This window comes from Calypte anna, chromosome 10, assembly GCF_003957555.1.
Source record: "Calypte anna isolate BGI_N300 chromosome 10, bCalAnn1_v1.p, whole genome shotgun sequence".
Lineage (NCBI taxonomy): Eukaryota > Metazoa > Chordata > Aves > Apodiformes > Trochilidae > Calypte > Calypte anna.
In genome coordinates this window covers 19,258,013-19,271,324 of record NC_044256.1, presented here as the reverse complement: position 1 = coordinate 19,271,324, position 13,312 = coordinate 19,258,013, and the positions used below count along the sequence as shown (strand labels likewise).

Below are 13,312 nucleotides of genomic sequence, written 5' to 3'. Positions count from 1 at the left end.
TGATAATAATAAGCTTTTTCTCCTAGACAGCAGTAAAAATGGGTATTCAGAAGTCCCTTTAGGTGCTCTCAAATCACAGCTGATGGGCAGGAAGGTGCTGGTGTGGGTGCCATGTGGTGAGAAGTGTCAGTTTTCTGCCTGGGAGTATCACAAGCCTGGAGGACAGATTTCACAGGTAGGCTTGAATGTGTTTAACTGTGCTGGTTAGTTGAGTCAGACAGTTTGGGTCAGGAAGTTCCTATGCTTTTAGCTGGAAATGACTGTTCCCTACCCTGGCATTTGCTGCTGCTCAGCAGAAGCATGGTTTGATGTGTGCATGCTCCTGTGCCACTGCAGTCAAGCAGAAGTAAAAAGACATTGCTTAGGTCACCTTCAGCCTCAATTGTCAGTTTGGAGAAGCCCATTCTGCTTTGCCTTTTTAGATCACCACTCCAGATGAGGTGAAGCTTGTGGTCATGTGTGTTATGTTTCTCTACATAGTTGCTATCCCACTAGCCCAGTTCTTGCTGTTAGTTACAACAGAAAACCAGTGGGTGCCCTGATTTGTAGAGCATTAAAAGAGCTGTAAGACTCATGAGCTCGAAAGGTTCTGTATTGAAATGTATTCTCCTGTTTTCTCAAATATAAAAACTGCTAACAAGCAGATGGAGACTCACAGCAATTACAATACAGGGCCTGGCTCAAAGGCTACAGCTCCTCTTGGTTTATTGGAAAATAATCCTCTGTGGCATATCTGAAAGCCAGATACAGAGGGACAGACCAGCATGATTATGGCAAAGAAGTAATATCCAGGACAGTCCAAAGAAAGATTAACTTTTCAAGCCAGCTTTTACTGATGCAAATTGTCAACCACTGTGTTGCAATTGAGAGTAGAAATAACTTCGTGTGAAAAGCTGACTCATAAAAGGGAGTCATCTAAAGCACTTTGTGTCTCAAGATTTCATAAAAATGGTTTTGAAATGTTCTGTTGCATTTACCTGATGGAGAGCCCAGTCGTGCCAGCTGGCAGGTGCTCTTGGAAGTGCAACATCCTGGAGATGTTCAGGGTGGATCATGGATGCTAAAACATCCCATCTGTCTCACAGGGGTCAAAACTGGATTGTTCCCAGTAGCACCTTTTTTTAAAAAAATAAAAAATAAAAAATTATAAAAGGCTTTGTCCAGTGCAGGCATAAAAGTCTCCAGCTTGGTTTGTAGTCTCTTTTTTTTCTGGGCAGCAGTTCCAAATCACTGCCTTTCCTGGCAGGGGGATGGCTCTCTAAAATATATCATAAGGTTCCTGGTCTGTAGGATCAATGCAGGTTGTATTCAGCAAATGTCTCTTTCATAAAGTTCATATTATATAACATAAAGGACATTTTTCTTCCTTCCTAATCTGACCACATTGCTCTATGTGGTAGTTACCTTGCACCTGGTGCCCAGCACTGCAATTCCTCCATTTCCTCCATGAGTTGCTCTTTCTGCTCCATCCATTGTTATCCTTACCTTTTTATTTTTTGTTTGTGAAAGCCCTCGGTGCAGTTTTCCCTTCATCTTCCAGCCAGACCACACTGAGCACCATAACACAGCCTGCAGTCCTTACCCTGCTAAAGCTTAGAGGTTCTGATTTCCTGGTTTTTTTTTTTCTGCCAAGACCCTGCTGGGCTGGGTCCAAAAGGTGAATTCAGGCACCACCCAGCTTCTCCAGAACTTTGTTTCCAGCTTCAACCCTTGCATCTTCTTCCCTTAGCCTAATTAAAGCCCTCTGTAACGAATGCTGTGAAGCCAGCTGCCCTGCTTTGGCAGGTAGCAAGCACAGGGCAGTGAAACCTCCAGCTAATCCATCCATGCTATGAAGTCATAAGAATCTTGTTAATTTTTAAAAAGCCCTTGATGCCCACTAATCCAAATCAATTTTCATTTCTTTCATAAAGTCATGCCTCCATTTAGGCTTCAGCTAAGAATTACAGCTAATTTGTTCGATTTTATAACAGTATAATTGAAAAAGTGATTTTAATGTCCTGGCAACCATATTCCCTTTCTTTGGTTGTTAATGAAAGAATCCATTAAAGTTAAATGATTTGGGCACTGATTCAAGTTGAATCGCCTGAATATTCTAGGGGAGTGTTTCTGACCATCTGCTGCTCTGTCATTGGCGTTTGTGTTGTAAATGGGACCGGGAGAAGGACTTCACAGGTCTCGTTCCAACCATTAAGCGTAAAATATCATTTTAATTTTCTGATCTCTGTGTAAATAGTGGAAATACTCGAGAGACTTGGGACTCTTCTGGTCTGTGCTCTCCTGCCCCTCATAAACACTGCTGAGCTGTGCTTCCCCACCCTTTGCCGGGGCTCTCCTGGCTCTTGGTGTTGATCGCAGCGCGTCACTCGGCGGCGCGGTTTAAGTTCCTTTCGGTGACAGGCAGGACAACTGGAAGAGGAGGCTGGGAAGAGGAAGGTGCACGTGATGCAGGAGTGGTTTTCTCCTGCTTTTCTCCCCCACTCACACCCCTCGTTTCCGTCCGCTCGCAGGCGGAGTGGTGCAGCCTAGCTCAGGGCTGGTGAGCGGGACCACAGAGCTCATAAATCACAGCAGCTGTTGTCAGCTCCTGCCTTCTCTGCCTGTTGCTGAGGGTGTGGGTGTGATTTAGGGCTGTTGGGCCAAGTTGATGCTTGGAAGCATAGGCTCTGCCCAAGGAAGGGCAGAGTCAACAAGCTCGCATCCTCCTTTCCCTACCACATGCTCTTTCTCTTTGCTGCCAAGCTTCCTTGCTGCTCTTGGTGACAAAGACATGGCTGCTCTGCTGGGAAGCAAGAAGGACAATGAACTGGGCCATGAAATCCCCTGGGGTTGGGTTTGAGCCTGTGCCTTGGAGGTGGGACCTCTGTTAAAGCTGGAAGCATGTCCATGATGTTAGGGATAGCTCTAACAGCCATCCCTGCATTGCTGCCTCATGCTGCTTATCCCAGGATTGATATTTACCCACTCAGCCTGGGTGGCTTTACATCCCCCCTTCCAGCAGCCTTGACGTGTGAAAACAATAAAGACACCACCTGTAATTTTATTTTCATTGGAAATTACAAAGCATGGCCCAAGTCTTTGGAGCCCTTTAAAATGAAAGAGGAGCAGGATAGGATTTGTCAGTTTGCTCTGGAGCTTTATGTTGCGTTTTGCATCTAAAGATTCCAGTTGCAAAGGCTGAAGAGTTGTCTGGTAGAGAGGTTGAAATTTATTTGCTGGGAAGGTTGGCTGCAAACTTCAGACCTGCGGTAGGGATGCTTTGACTTTTCCTAAGGTTTGAAAACTGGGTGTGATGCTTATTTTTATTTTTTTTTTCTTTCTCTGTAGGATGTTGAGAAATTGACAGATTGAATATCCACTGTTGGAGCTGAACTTTATACAGTTTAATGTGTTTACATTTGTATCTTTGAAAAATACAAAGGCACTAACAGAGTGCAGAAGAGCTGCAAAATATATTCAAAGCTTTAACTGTAGCCCACAGGTGAAGGATCTTTCTGCATTTGTTTTGGTAACGTTAGATTCTAGTTAAGTGACTCTTCTCAGGAAACATAATTCTGAAGCATGTATCATATTGCGTACTTTTAGCTTTCTCAGGCATGGAGAGATGAAAGTATATCCTAAAAGTATGCTAAACTTAAATAGTTCAAGTGCAAAAATAGGTAACGTTGTAACAGCATATCTTGTTTCAGAGTCTCCTGTGTTGTTTGCAGATCAAATGTGTGTGTGTGGTGCATGAAATGAAATCAAGAACTGCATCTAACAAAAGCCAAACTGGGTTTCCTTCCCAACATCAGTGAAAAGTGCAGGAAGTAGTTTTGACTTTAAGTGTTGCCTGTGAAATCCTGCAAATGTGAGGCAGTCACTTTAGTGAGATGAGGTTCTTTAAAATGGCAAATATCAGGGTTATTCAGCTCAGTCTGCTGCTCAGCAGCAAAACTGCAGTCACTGTGACAAATGGGCCTTCCAATGTTAACACCAGCAGATAACAAAAATAGCATTTAATAACTTTCATTAGAGTTAGTGTTTCTAGGGCTTTGGGGCTTTGCTCTTTCAAATCATTTACATAATTTGCAGGTACAAGCTGCTGTGCCAGACTGTCCATCTGATTCTTTCTGTGATCAGAGCATATTAATGCACTTGTTTGATGGTCTGTTACCAATAATTACCTTGGATTGCATTAGGAGCATTTCCAACATTGCAGCTGGTCTGTATTTTTCACTAAGTATATTTCAGGGCCCAATTACAGGACTCTGATGTGTTATTGTTCCAGTGTGCTTGTTCAAGCTTGTAATTTTAATATGCCTCTACACTGTAAATTTATGAGTCCAAACCCCAGGCTCTCTCCTGAGTTCCCCGTGCATCCCTTGCTTGCAGCAGCTTCTGCAGAGGTCATCTTGGCTGTTCATCCTTGGTTTTATAAGAAGGTAAAGGTGACAGCTAGGAGATGGAGGCTTCCTTGGAGATGTTTATAGAGCAGAGCCTGAAGTTGGGTGTCCCTTGTGCCTGGCATGGAGCAAGGCATGGAAGGGACAAAAACAGCTCAGACCTACCTAGGTTGGGCAGTGTGGGAGACTGTGAGGAGATTCTCAGTGATGTGAGTGTTTAACTCACTTTGGCACTTTAAGCATCTTTCAATGCAAGGGAAGTTGTTGCTGATGTTACTGTACACAGGGACAGCTCTCCCTGTGCTGCTCTCAGGAGTGTGAGGCACCCTGGGGAGCAGCTGTGAAAAAGGCCAAGCTTAAAAAATCTAGGTTTTGGCCTGCTCTAGACTTCAGCTGCCATTTCAGAAGCCTTTCTGAGGTCAGAGAGGAGAAAACACAAGGGCTTGACCTTCGTGAAAGAGTCAAGCACTTTCCCATTACAATTGCCATTGACAATTCAACATGATGAATAAATTATTACTGCTATCGATTTGTTTCATCTTTCTGGGCCATCTGTTTGCAGGGGATACATCAGAGTAACAGACATCTCAGTGAAACTGAACTCAGTCTGGAGAGCTGGTTCTGTCTTTACCTCTATCTGGTAGGCATCATCTGTATGTACCAGATCAAACGCTTTGGCAAACTCTCTGCTTGTACAGTAGCATTGGGAGCATTTAGTCCTTCCTAGAAATAGGTGATATTTTCTGGGCTGGAGTCTCCAGGGTTCCATCAGCCATGTCTTGGTGGCTCTGATGGCCTTGGGTGGCTGAAATGAGCAGCTGCAGTTGCCTTCAGAATTGTCTTCAAACTTAGATGGAGACCTTTTCAACTGTTTTATTTCCTTGATGTTATATTTACAAGCAAAGATATTCACTTACCCAGGGCTTTTGCAGCCTGTGCTTGTATCTAAGTGAATCTAGTCATTAGCCTATTTACCTTAATTACAGCTTTAGATAACATCAAGCTTTTCAGGTCTGGCCTCTTAAACAGCAACGTGGTGTTGCACATGTTTTAGGTAATGTTTCTTTCACACCATCCCTTCTGATCTCTTACTTTTAACTAGGGGTTTGAACAGAACAAAGGCAAGCAGCTTTTGCCCAGCATCATTCTTCAGGGAGAGCTGCATTTGGAGCATGCTACAACAAATCAATAAATTATGATTAATTTAACTTTTAAATGGAAGGGCTTTGTATGCATATGAAAATATAATAACAGGCCACTATGAAGTGAATGGCTTGGATCAATGTTCCAAAGCCACAAAGCCTCATAAAGATTTGTGGGATTCAAAGATCTTTATAATTAAGTGAAGCAGAGCTGTAGGAAGAGGGTATTTTTGTGTTGGCAAGTTCCACTGCTCATGTTGCAGTAACTGGGCTCCCTTTTGACCTTGCCAGGGCTGCACAGCTCTCCTGCTTGTGCAGATGCAGTTGGCAGGGTTCAATGTTTGCTCCCATGTGATGCTTTGTCCAGAAGAGTATTTGGACTGTGATCTTCCCACAGTTCCTGGCATGGGATTGTACACTTACCCCTTGATGCAGGGACAGTGTGACAGTCTGAGTGCAGTCTCTTGCTGTACACAGTGCTGGTCCAGCATCCAGCTGCTCATGAAAGGCTGAGATCTGCTTACTGACAAGGGATGATCTGAGAATCCCTTGTTGCCAGCTGGATAAATATTCCTGCAGCAGTGGGAGATGCTGCATTATTTAATAAGCCATCCAGCTTGCATAGATGCAGGATTAGGACAAGGTCTATTTCCCACTGGTGAGTGCTGCTCAGTACTGGAACCACTCTGATGTGTGTGAATATTAAGTGTTAATCAAGTGGTCTTTCCAGCAACCCTGGAGGTAGTTTTAGGAGCCTTCTGTTGCAGAGAGACTAAATAGAGGCTGAAGGTGTAACTCCCTCATTCTTAGCTGTTGCCATAACAGGGTGGAAAGTTCCAGTAACATCTGGTAACTGGGAAGGGAATGTTGGGATCTTGACCCTTTTGTCTCATGGGCCTCATGATGGCTGAGCAGAAGAATGTTTTCTGGTTTATTGTGCCATGGAGAGGCTGAAGATCTGGTACACAAGGAGATGTGGGTGCTCAGCTCCTCTTTCAGCCTCTTGTTCTTTGGAGATCATGTGAATTGGATGTTCTGATCCCAGAGCTCCTCTGGTTCTGCTTTCAGGGCTGACGTTGCTGAGCACCCAGAACGCAGACTTTGTCAGAGACCTCTGTCCAGATTTCTTTCTGGGTCACCACTTGCCAAGTGCAGTTGCCCTAAAAACAGGCTGAGACGGAGCTATTGACTTTTAATTGTCAATGCATAAAGTTTCCAAGAAGAAAGAGGGCTTTGTGTTGCTTTAATGGGGACACACTGAAGTATAGTCCCTCTTTGAATTAGACAATGAGAACGTAAAGATTTTCTGCAGCTCTAAGAGTGTCTGAAGAGCATCGGCAGAAGGTTACATTGAGCAGAACAATGGCACAGTAGTTGGCTTGCTGAGAGGTAGGAAAACCCTTTGGAAGTAGTAACTCAAGTTTTTTCTTCAGTGCTGTTCACTCTTGATTAAATGAGATTAATTGTGCTGTTGAGTTCTGCGCGTTCAGCATCCAAAATAAATACATAAATTAAGACAGGCGACAGAGCAGAGCCTCAGCTGCAGTTTGAATTCCTGCCACCTCCTGTGGGGCGTGGAGGGGAGAGAGGAGCCCTTTCCTCTTTGCTGTCTGATATCCCACAGAACACACACGATGGCCGAGCTCTTTGCTCTCCTCCTTTGAGCTGCTTGCCTTGCTCCCGGGGAGGTTTTCTTTGGCTGGAGCTCTGCAAGGTGCACAAACCAGTTCCAAAGTGCCAGATGTGTGTGGAACAGGAAACACTCTGGCTGGGCTCCAGGCTGTGGGACCTGCAGCACAACAGCAGCTCCCCAGGAAAATCTCTGGCTGCCAAGAACTAGAAGTGATGTCAGCTCTGGAAGTGTGTCAGATTAGAAAACCCTTGTACTTTGCTCTCTGTGAAGTATTAATCTCCCAAGGCCTGTGCTGTAATGGGTCCTGTCTGGCGTGGTGCAACTTTATTTGTTTTGGGCTGGAAGTGTTTGAGGGTGTTTGCATGAAGGCACTGGAAGCTCTTGGTGGTTTAGGTGCTTTGGGCCAGGTCCCCTCCTTGAGGTGATCCTGGGGCCTCACTCAGCTAAGATGGACTTCTCCTGCCTTGACTAAGTCTTGTAATTGCTGGCCTTGAGTGTTTGTAGGAATGATCCTGCCCTGGGATGATGCAGGTGCCTAAATCCATCTTCTCTTAGCTGAATTAGTTTGTTGAAGAGAGAGGAGCACATTTCCCTCACATAATCCCTTTCTGTCTGCCTTTGGGACAATCCAATCCCTTTGGGTGGTGTCTTTGTTGGTGACAAGCTTGTGGCTGTGTTGGGGCTGTCCTCACCCCAGCCAGAGAAGAGCCTGAGCTGTGCTGCATGACTTGGTTGGGTTTATCTGCCCAGCTTATGGCAGTGCTGCATTTGGGGCTGGGACACACACACATCTGCAGGACACCCCCTTGGTGTCCACAGGGTGATGTGGAGCTACAGGGAGCTTATTCACAGACCTTACTCAGGGATTGCTCATCCCACTTGTACTAGGCGCTATATGCAGAGCAGAAGAAATCGTAGATGTGCTGGTGGCTTACTCAGAAGTGTGTGCCTTTTGGTTTATGCCTCTCTGTTTTGGTTTTAAAGTCATTACTATAACAACTCTGAACAAAGCCATTTGTCTCCTGTTGAACAGTAACCTTTTATTTGTTCATGCTGTGTAACAGAGCTCAAGGACATGCTTACTGCTGATAGCCAAAATTTCACCAGCAGAAGCATCTCCCTTGTCTCAATCTTTCCTCCTCAACTTAAGTGGTTAAATCCTAGGGAAGGGAAATAACCCTATAGATAGGGAGGCACCTATGGGGTTTGGTGCTGTTCTCAGCTGTAGAGTGCAATCTCCCAACAAATCTGTGGGCTTGGAGTGTTGCATGTTGGAGATGTGAAAACACAGCTCTGAGGGTCTTACCTCTGACCAAGTAATTGCATTACCAGGCATCTGTCAAGCCTGGCTGTGTTGCTAGCTCACACTTTGCCTGGTTATTTATAGTTTTGAAATTATGAAAACAAGAGAACTGATGCTTTTTTCTCCTTCACTCAGTGGTAAGTTGTGCTGTTGCTGCTTCCATTTTATGTCGGGGAGAGATCACAGGAGAGGTTTTTGGCTGTACATTGAGACATGAGATTTGGGAAAGGGAGATGTTGGCTGGTTTACTGTGGATTTTCAGATGCCTGCTTTGGATCTGGAATCAATCCTGCTGCTGCCAGGGGCTGTGCTCCCATGGAGGACAGAGGACAGCTTTGTGCCTTGAAGATTTTACAGCCTGTCTTCATCCAAAACACCCTGGGGTTTATGCCACTCAACAGGAGACTTTTTCATTTGCTTCACTGGGCCTGAACACTGAAGGTGGCTGGCTGGCTGATGGAAGCAAGGAAAGAGATGGCAGGAAAAGAACATACATTGTCCTAGGCTGTTTTTGTGCATGATGTAGCACAGGGATTAGCAACATGGGAGAGAATAACTCTGTAGAGTTTGGGTCAGAAAATACAGTTTTAATGGAACACTGTGCTTTTAACTTGCTGCATCAAAGATCTTCCATTTCAGGGCATGCTCTGTGTTTGAATCTCTCTGCATTCCCCCAGAATTTTGTGTATGGGTATAGACCTATATGTGTGGTATATACTACATGTAAGTGTGTCTTTGCACACACATTTATGTTCTTGAAGCCACTCTGCTTGGAATAGCTCTGCAGTTTGCAGGGCTTAGTAGAGTTTTGTGTGATCTCTGCTGGTTACCTGGGACTGGATGGGCACAGACTGTCCTGTTTCTCACTTCTTGCAACCAACCACCCTGCTCTTGCCTTCTTTTCTCCCACAAAAGTATTTTGAGATGTTCTCAGTTGTGTTGAGTTGTTTCTGGGTAGCTGGTAAACAGGTAAGTTTGTGTGCTTGTGTTTGTGTGAAAGCCTCCCGTGGGTGGATATGTGATGTTGCTCACTAGAGCAAGGCTGTCCAGAGTTCCCTGGCCTCAGTTCAGAGAGCTGAAAACTTCCAGTTCTGATGGGCTGCAAAGGAAGGAGTCAAAGACAAAAAGCTCTTCAGCTCCAAAGCACAGATCTGTAGGTAGAACACCTGCCTTGAGTTGATGAGTGGAAAGGCTTTCTGTGTGGAAGCTCACCTGTGTGTCACAGTCTGTGGCCTTTGGAGTGGCTGTCATTGCTCTGTGAGGCAAGTGGCTGCTTTGGGGACTTGTCACTGCCTTCATCACAGCATCACCTCCAGCTGGTAAGAAGATGAAGGGGAGAGGGAGGCTGTATGCTGTGTGTTTAAGCAGGGTCATACCCATTTCTGTTGCTCTGTAATGAAGAATGGAGGTTGGAAGTAGTCAGCAGCTTCTGTAAGCACTTAACATTCCTGATTTCGTTTGTCTTTGATCTCACTTGGAGTAATTTTACTCTCTTCTGATCCTTTCCCTTGAAGGAGCTTTTATCTCATTGTCAGGCTTGTTAATTTAGTGCCATGTTTTGAACCAGACCTCCTCCTACATTTCCAGAGCCTGGAAGGTATTTTTTCCTGAGAGTGTTTATACAGTTCTTTGAATAGCTTAGGACAAGAGCAGGGGGCCCTTCTGCAAAGGGCTGTCCCCAAAAACTTGCAGTGTTTGGGGGCCAAAGGGCTGGCTAATTTGGGTCAGGTCTATGCTTACCTACCAGAGCAGCCTGGTGGTAGCTCAGGGGTTTGTTTGCCCAGCTGGAAGCCTCCCCAGGCTCCCTGTTAAATGACAGATAGCAATAGGTTGTCACATGTGTTTGGCCTTGTCACATTCTTCTGCCAAGAGTTCAGTTTGAACCCTGAGGGTTGTGAGTATATCTCTGAGGGATTTTACTTGGCTTCTTTGGTCTAGAAACATTTTTGGTGCTCCTGGAATAAAGGGCAGGGGGCTGAGCTCTCACCATTGCATGGAGCCTGCCTCTCTTGGGGATGCAGGAGGCTCTTGCAAGTAGGAACATTGATACCCTAGAGGTTGCTTGCTTGTAAATGGTTTCTGCTGTTGCAGGGTGGATTATGTGGTTGGAACAGGTTTCCAGGAAAGGTGTGACTGTTGCTCTTTAAAGATGCTGTACAATTGTGTGTTTACTGGTCTGAAGGCATGAAAGAAGGCAACTTTCTCCTGCCAGTATCCAGTGAGGTGGTGGTGTCATAACCAGCTCAGCAAGTGCACTAAATATTAGTGGTAAAAACACACCAGTCTGGTTACTTGTGGAGGATCCTTTCCTGGGGTTCCTATGTTCCTTGGGGAGCTGTGGCAGAACAGGCACCTGTGAGATCCAGTTTTAAATGGGTTTCCTCCAGTGGTCATTTCTTCTCTTATGGTGTAGCAGAGAGAGCCCTGAACCAGGCTGTCAGGCTTGGTGTGGGTAAGCTCTGTGGTCTGGAGATGAGTTTTGCAAGTGGCTTTTTTTTTGGGGTTTGGTTTTTTTTTTCCTCTAACCTGCCAAGCAGAAGCTTGGATCCATGTAGGTTTTGACTTTGGAGAGAAGAACCAGGCGATATTTAGGGGCATAGAAACATCATCACAGGTTTTTAAAAAAGCAAATCCTTCTGCTGTGATGGAAAGGATGGAGCTTTCTTTTCTTGCTCCACTGCAAGTGGTTTGATTGTTAAAGGACTGAAGTTTGAGAGGCTGGTAATTGCTTCTTGCTGCCCTGTGCTGGCGTGGGAAGCTGTGCTGCAGATCTCTGCTCTATTCCTGGCTGCCTCAGCCAGCCAGCCGGCCCCTCGCACTTCACCTTTAGAAGAGGAGGAGTGTTTTCAGCAAAATGGCACTTTAATTGCTGTCTGAAGAAAATAGAAAATAGGACAGATAAACAGGCTGTTTCCCCAAGTGAGGGGCTGGCATGGAGCACGAGCCTGTGAAGAACAGGGAGGCGGGGGGACAGCCTGGTGTGGTGGCAGGGGACACATGGGACACCCAGCATGCAGAGCCAGCTGATTCCATGGGCTGTTCCCACCCAGCCCCACTGCCTGCTGTTGAAGGAGGGTCACCAGCTAACAGGGTGCTGTGACCTGGGTTAATTCCGTGTCTCCTCAGTTTCTGCTTGTGGTTTTAAAAGCAACAAATGTAAGGAAAGGCAGAGGATTAAGACCTTGGCCAACAAAGTTTCAGTATCTTTTGAAATAAGCTCTGCATAGAATCCTAGACTCATAGAATGGTTTGAATTGGGAGAGATGTTAAAAATCATCAAGATCCAACCCCCCTGCATGGGCAGGGACAGCTCCCACTAAACCAGGTTGCCCAAGGCTTCAGGCCCTACCTTTCAGGGGCACCTGCAGTTCCCAGCACACGCCTTGAAATGATTCCATCTCCCTGCCTGTGTAATTCTGTGTGTCATTGCCCCTAATTGCATGCTTAACACACACTCTTTTTTTAAATGTAGCCCTTTTATCAGCAGTAGGTAGTAGCAGGTTTAATAGGGTGTTTGAATTCCTATAAAATTAATCTGTAGCCTTCTGCGATAGGAGACGGGCAGAGAGCCATGTGGTTCATATCCAGTGTTGATAAACTTGTTATAGAGGCAGGAAACATTTCTGATTGGAGCAGTGACAAAATAATTTGGAACAGAGCCATAAAAAGAGTGGATGGTGATGGTTGGAGCACAGCAGAGATTGAAATTGCTGGTGTGTGGAAGCAGCACTGCCAGCTAACATTGACTTAGTGTCTCTGGAGAACTCTAACAGCAAATGCATTTTATTAATGCCAATATTCTTTTAGGAAATGCTGAGCCTTGTTTTGGAGGTGGAGCTCTCCAATGAGCATATGGGTTTGGAAACAGGCCAGACCCAAGACCTTAGCTCCACGCTGGTCACTGCTCTGGCCTCTGCCTGCAGCAGGCAGGTTGCCTAAGGGCGTGTTCTGGGTAAGACATGATGTGATTGTCAGTTTGCAGCTGGAATATCCTTTCCTAGTGGGGAAAATGCATCCGTCCATTCTCATTCTGATATCAGTTTTGTGGGTTAAAATACTCAGAGGCAGCAGGTCGCATTTTTAGCCATTCTTTTATTCCTTTGAAATGAGTCTCCTGATACACTGGTTATCTCCAAGCACTCTCATGGAATGCTGTGCTTCCTTCACTGTAAAACTGGGATGTGTTTAACCAAGCAAAGCACCCTCACTGCAACCCTGTCTCTCCTTTGCAGGAAGGCTGTTGGAAGGGGATTCTCTGGAGCTGAGCTGTAGTGCTGGTCCTGCAAAGGTGATCCTGGAGCCAAACCAAGTCGTGGTTTTGGACTGTAACCTGGCCCCTGTTGAGCAGGTGACCAATATCACATGGAAGAAGAATGGGTTTCCATTAGTGGAGCAGGAACATCTCCACGTGCTTCCGAATGGTTCACTCTTCATCTCATCCCAGGCTGTGGGAAAGGACAGTAAATATCCAGAGAAGGTTGATGCTGAGGGTAATTACTCCTGTGTGTCTCACAGCTCCCTAGGGGCTGTCACCAGTCAAACGGCTGCAGTCAGATTTTCAAGTAAGTGTTGGGTTGTGGTTTTTTTTGCTCCTTTTCTATTTTTTCCCTCCTGGTGTTTATACCCACCATCTGCCTCCCAGAGAGTTTGAGATACAGTGTCTATGAAGTGAAATTTTGTTGATGACACGTAGGTGGGACTTGGGATAGTCCACAAATAAGCAGTGGTGTCATTCTGTTAACATCCTGTGAAACTTTCCCAGGTCAGTGCCATCAGTCATGAATTAAAAACAGGACCCTTGTCACTCTCCCAAAAGTGGATATTTTCTGCAGAGAATTCAACACTTCAC

The 13,312-nt window shown here is 45.5% G+C and overlaps 1 protein-coding gene across 1 annotated transcript in view; it reads left to right on the top strand.

The window, feature by feature from the left end:
* IGDCC4 (immunoglobulin superfamily DCC subclass member 4) overlaps positions 1-13,312 on the top strand; it is an 88,224-nt gene that overhangs the window by 17,539 nt on the left and 57,373 nt on the right. Inside the window, exon 2 of the mRNA XM_030456658.1 lies at positions 12,696-13,025. Within this exon, the coding sequence (XP_030312518.1) occupies positions 12,696-13,025 (330 nt within the window). The remainder of the gene's footprint in view (positions 1-12,695; positions 13,026-13,312) is intronic.